Source organism: Colossoma macropomum, unplaced genomic scaffold (assembly GCF_904425465.1).
Source record: "Colossoma macropomum unplaced genomic scaffold, Colossoma_macropomum, whole genome shotgun sequence".
Taxonomy (NCBI): domain Eukaryota; kingdom Metazoa; phylum Chordata; class Actinopteri; order Characiformes; family Serrasalmidae; genus Colossoma; species Colossoma macropomum.
The window spans coordinates 14,936,812-14,942,874 of record NW_023494809.1 but is presented as its reverse complement, the minus strand read 5'-3'; the positions used below and the strand labels follow the sequence as shown (position 1 = coordinate 14,942,874).

At 38.3% G+C, this 6,063-nt stretch overlaps 1 protein-coding gene across 1 annotated transcript; it reads left to right on the top strand.

Moving 5' to 3' along the window:
* The first annotated feature begins 280 nt into the window (after window positions 1–280).
* On the top strand, window positions 281–5,855 carry prdm14 (PR domain containing 14). Its single transcript, XM_036557923.1, has 8 exons — window positions 281–836; window positions 1,906–1,953; window positions 2,070–2,230; window positions 2,775–3,045; window positions 3,530–3,732; window positions 4,021–4,122; window positions 5,016–5,235; window positions 5,791–5,855. Exons 1-8 carry the CDS (start codon window positions 281–283, stop codon window positions 5,853–5,855), a joined length of 1,626 nt encoding a protein of 541 aa, XP_036413816.1.
* Window positions 5,856–6,063: the final 208 nt, after the last annotated feature.

Genomic DNA, 6,063 nt, shown 5'->3' with positions numbered 1-6,063 from the left:
TCCTAGGTGCAGATGTGGCTTCTAATTAGCTTATAAAGTTTCTATAATTTACATTAAATATAATATATTTATATTTTTAATTTACATTATATGTGTACAAATATATATATATATATATATTTATGTGTGTGTGTGTGTGTGTATGTGTGTGTATAATGATCATTTGTGTTTCATCACAGCTGCTGTAATAGAACAAAAGTCTTAACTTTTTTATTTTCCTCAGAATCCAGAGCGTTCTCCAGTCTGTTGAAGTTCTCTGTTCCTCTTGGGTTCCTCCTCCATGCCTGCTGGTATGCTGCTGTCTGTTTGCAGTTCTGACCCCATGGAGAGGGACCGCGGGATGTTTAAAGCGGGCTCTGCCTCTGGACTCTCCTCTTACTGCCCTCTGCCCGGTCCAAACTACATGAGCCTCCTGAAGAACACCCACGCTCCCCTGCATCCCCCTCTCCACCCGCTCGGCCGGCTGCTCTCAGATGCCCCTCCGCTGATGCCGTTCCCTTTCAGTGGAGTATCGCCATTCTTCAACCAGAACTCCTCACGTCCGGCCATCCAGGAGCCAGCCTTCGGTCTGTCCGGCCTGCCGTACATTAGACAGACAGTCCAGACTCAGCCTGACGAGTCATTACAGAGCGTACCTGACCCCGCCTGGCCTTTCAGCAGTCTATCTGCAGAGAAATCTTCTTCCTCCTCCTCCTCTACTTCATCTTCTCCAGTTAAACATACTCCAGAACCTTCACATACCTACAGCTTCACCCAGGAGGACCTGTTCACTGTGCTCTATGGCTACTCCAAGCACCAAAATAAAAGAATCTCCACACTGACTTTGTCCAACTCAGGTAACCCAGCACCTTCAGCACCTGCTTCATGCATTATGGTACATAACATTAAACCCTATTAAAGGTCCAGAAGTCTGTACTTCACTCTTATGAGTGACTCAGTTAGATTGAACTGCTTTGTTTTGCTTATATTTGTTCTAATATTAGGCTGTTTTTTTCTGAGCAATCAAACACTTAATGACCAGATACACAGCTTTAAATATATTTTCTCAGGTGCCTAAAACTTTTTCAAAGTACTATATATATTTTATTATGCTTCTTGTTCTTTCTCATATAGATTATTATTTTGACAACTTATTATACAGTAATTACTATGTAACTAATATGAGTAACCCCTTACCTGAACCCTGCTTAACATGAACAAAACTATGCTGTAAAAATGTCATGACAAATATGTTAAGTCATATGCTGTGATATAACAGTGTTGTGCTATCATTACTATTAATTGTTTTGGCAGATATGATGATGTTTAATGTTATGATGGCTAACTCGAGTACACTTATCTTGTGACATAAGCTGTTATAACATCAAACATGTCATTACAATTAATGGTAATGGTTACCTGACTGTTATATTACTGAACATTCTGTTATGACATGTCATATTATGTAGCAGTGTTATGCTGATATAAATGTTAGAACAAAACTGGCTTAGTTTAACCCTTTAACCTAGGGGTGCCTAAACTGAGGGGTTGTCTTGGGGTGATGGGGGTCAAATCAAATGTCATTCTGGGTCAACTTTGTCTCACAGACCCCACTTTCGGCAGCCCTGCTTTAATCTAATTATTAAATAAATACTATACCACCAATACTGAATCAAGAGTCCATTGAATTGACTAGATGTCTACAGAAATGAACTACATCAACATAACAACTGTCCTTCAGTTTACTACTGTCCTTCAGTATGTTCTATTCACATGCAAATGATATACACATTTGAATCAAAGTTCACTTTTTAGTGTAAGTATAGAGAGTATTAATAGAGTTATGATAGCGAGGAGTGTTTAGTCTTATTACAGCTTTATTATGTGTCATTCATTCCCACATTATTTTTAAATGCTTTATTACAGTATGTGATGTCGCTGATGTTGATACTGAAGGTCTGGAGCTTCCTGAAGGTCTGTATTTTAGGATTATTTTATAATAATAATAATAATAATAATAATAATAATAACAATAATAATAATAATAATAATAATAAGAGTTGAGTGCTGATGCGTGTCTTTGTGTTCAGGTTTGCTGGTGCAGCAGTCAAGCTGTGGGAGCACATCCCGTTTGGGGGTGTTTGTGAGTAAAAGTTCAGTTCCTAAAGGTCGGCGGTTCGGACCCTTCAAAGGGAAACTCGTCAACACCAGTGAAATCAAAACACACGATGACAACACGCTCATGTGGGAGGTATGCACTATGTTTTATTACCTTATTTATTACTCACTTCATTTACATACTGTAAAATATTATCTTTTTTCCTGTCATGTGAAATCATCATAAATGTATTTAATACATCCAATGTTTCTCAGTACAACACAGTTATAAGTATATCGTAAGATTATTCAATCTATTTATACATTTATATCTATGTATTTGGCCGTCTTACACTTTAATCATGTTACAAATGCAGGTGAATGTAGAGTTGAGAGTCTAGCCCAAGGATGCAGTGTGGTGTGTTCACCAGAGTGGGAAAATAAAGACATTTTTAATTGTTTTACGGAATTTTCTGAAGTGAAATTATCTTACCTGAACTGCCGGATAGTGTGCTTGTGAATAATGCTGGATAGGGTCACTTTATATGTGTTAAAATGTCTATAAAGATTCTTTATATTTTGTACACATGTTTAAAAGGTGCTATAAAAGTAATATGTGTTATTATGATGGTATTATAAAACTGTACAGTTGCTCTTTTCACTGATTAAGATTTATGTATAAACATGTTTGTGTTCAGATTTTCGAGCATGGCCGGCTGAGTCACTTTGTGGACGGTCGTGGGGCGCGTGGTCACTGGATGCGTTTGGTCCAGTGCGCTCGGTTCCCTGAGGAGCAGAACCTGGTGGCCCTGCAGGTCAAAGGTCAGATCTATTATGAGGCCTGCAGGGAGGTGATGCCTGGACAGGAGCTGCTCGTCTGGTACGGAGACGCTTACATCCAGTTCCTTGGCATTCCACTGACTCTAAAAGAGTTCGGAGAGGACACCGAAGTGATAATGCCAGCAGAGGGTAAGGATGTGAAACACATAATGTTTTTATTAATTAAACAGTCTTTGCTGAATTGAGTGCTGTAAAACTGCCCATCTAAAGCTAATCTGACCTTTCCAAAAGTAAATTGACTAAAGCTAGTCTAAGTTAAACTGACCAGTGTAAAGCTAAACTGAGCAAACTAAAGCTAAACTGACCCTTCTGAAGGTAAATTGACCAGTCTAAAGCTAAAATGACCATTATAAAGGTAAACTGACCAGTTTAAGCCTAACCAACCAGTTTAAGGGTAAATGACCAAACTAAAGCCAAATTGGCCATTATAAAGGTAAAATGACTATTTTAAAGCTAAACTGACCATTATAAAGGTAAACTGACCAGTCCAGTTTAAAGCTAAACTAACTAGAAAAACTAAAACTAAATTGAACAGTCTACAGCTAAACTGACTGAGCTGAAGCTAAACTGACCAGTCTAAAGCTAAACTGACCATTCTTATTACTGATTACAGACTCAGCAGAGGGCTACAGGTGTGACCGCTGTGGGAAGGTGTTTGCATACAGGTATTACAGAGATAAACACCTAAAGTACACACGCTGTGTGGACCGCGGTGACCGCAGCTTCCCCTGTAACCTCTGCAGCCGGTCATTCGAAAAGAGAGACCGTCTCAGAATTCACATCCTCCATGTCCACGAGAAACACCGGCCGCACAAGGTACACACTGACCTCTGTGAAATCAACATTATAATACATAATGATACACTATAACGCACTATAATCTGTGTGCTGAGGTTAATGCTGCTTTTAAGGAAAATTAAGTGACATGCTTCTTCTCATTAAGACAGATTGTGTCTTGTACAAAAAAAAAAACATATCATTGATATTTATTTAAATGTAGGTACATAGTGATTTATTATTATACTGTAGAATAATAATAATAATGATGGTGATGATGATGATGTTGATGATGTTGATATGTTTTTCTTTTTCTCTGGTCCTCAGTGCTCGGTGTGCGGTAAAAGTTTCTCTCAGTCGTCCAGTCTCAACAAACACATGCGTGTCCACTCGGGGGAGCGGCCGTATAAGTGTGTGTACTGCAGTAAGGTGAGGGAGGAGCTCCGGTTCCTTAACACTCTAAAGCTCATCACACTGCACTTACATGCTAATTAATGGCAGATGCCCCTCCGGCCCCTTTGTTCGGGGGGGATTACGTCTTTAATTTATGGCCCATGGAGGAACAAAAGTGCTGCTGGAGCTTTGTCCTGCTCATAAAGAGAGAATCTGTGACTTTCTGCTGTTTCCTCTGGAGTTCAAACTCAACTGTCAGACACTTTAGGCTGTAGCAGTGATGCCTGCCTGTTACAGATGGCGATCAGAAAGCACAATCATTTATACCGATATATATTCTACATTTTAAACTGAATATGAAACTAGTATGAAAAGCATTAGAGTAAACAATGGACCTCTTACCTCTTTAAACTACATGATTATTATTGCTCAGTAATTATAAAATATGATACTCATGTAAGTTCTGTACAGTTACATTACCGTGCAAAAGTCGGCGAACACCCTTCTTTTATACACTTGAAACAGCCATTAAGTACAAGTACATTTTTTAGTGTTTGAACAGAAAATTACACAGATGCCGCAACAACAAAGCCACAGTTCTCCTGTTTTTTCACTTGGTTTCCTTTGACGTTCTCCTTCCTTGTGCATGTGGGTTACATTATATATAATCTCCTCAGAATCATCTCCTAAAAAATGGAAAAGTTGTACTTATTAGCCATTTTGACTGGCAATTACATAAATAAAGGGGATCTCTTACATTTGCACAGTACTGCATAAGAGTGAAGATTTTAATCTTACAGTTTACAGTCTCTTTAGCTCATTTTTGTCCCAAAAAAGTCTATTTTTTTCAAGATTGGCTCATTTCACAGCAAAAAGACAAAAATCTGTAATTATATTGACTAATGTTGTTATGGTTTTTGTTGTTTTAGGCATTCACAGCGTCCAGTATCCTGCGCACTCACATCCGGCAGCACTCGGGCGAGCGGCCGTTTAAGTGCAGTCACTGCGGCAAAGCCTTTGCCTCACATGCTGCACATGACAGCCATGTCCGCCGCACACACGCCAAAGACAAACTGCTGTCCTGCGCAGTGTGTGGCTGCGTGTGTTCTGGAGCAGAAGAGCTACAGAAGCACATGAAGAACCATGAGAGTAAGATATAACTAAAACATACAGGTCATAACAGGGTCTTAATAGAGTTAATAACAGGGTTAATAAGCAGCATATGAAGAATCACAAGAGTAGGACATCATAACTACACAACACATGCATAACAGTTTTAGAACAAAGTTAATAACAGGATTAATAATGACAGAATAAAAAAACAGGGATCTTTACAGGATTGATAATAGGTTAATAACCTGGATAATAACATGGTTGATACAGCATCACATGAAGAAACATGAGAGTAAGACAGCATAACTACAACATACACATCATATAAGGTTTAAAACACAGTTACTAACTATATATATATATATATATATATATATATATATATATATATATATATAGTAGTTATACATATAGTAATATATATGTAGTTATACATACGTTTGCTGTGTATGTTGTTTGTTTCTTTTTGTTTGTTTGTGTATGTTTGTTTGTTTATTGTTCATCTTTTTGTGCTTTGTGTTTTTTCTCCCTGATACAGTCGATACAGTTTTTTTGTGATTTATCTGATTTATGGTATGTTTCTGTGTACAGAGTGGTCAGTGTGGGAGAGTCCAGCAGGAACAGAAGACACACTTGCCCACAAACACCGACCATAACACACACACAGTGAGTGTAGTGACTGTGGAATCTCACTGATGATGGGTCAGTCTCTGTCCTCACTGTCTGCCTGTTTAACAGCAGCAATATTCACATATTCACATATTACTGCTGTCGGAACAAAAAACGTATCTCTTCACTTTTTTCTGTTTTTTTTTTTCCCCACATCATTGTAAACCTCCAGCTGTCTTTTACAAAAGAAATGGA

Excerpts from the sequence above, each read along its gene's own strand:
- prdm14 (XM_036557923.1), top strand. The coding sequence starts at position 281 with ATGCCTGCTGGTATGCTGCTGTCTGTTTGCAGTTCTGACCCCATGGAG. Across the intron at positions 1,954-2,069 it reads AGGTCTGGAGCTTCCTGAAG|GTTTGCTGGTGCAGCAGTCA; the intron begins GTCTGTATTTTA and ends CTTTGTGTTCAG. Across the intron at positions 3,733-4,020 it reads AGAAACACCGGCCGCACAAG|TGCTCGGTGTGCGGTAAAAG; the intron begins GTACACACTGAC and ends TCTGGTCCTCAG.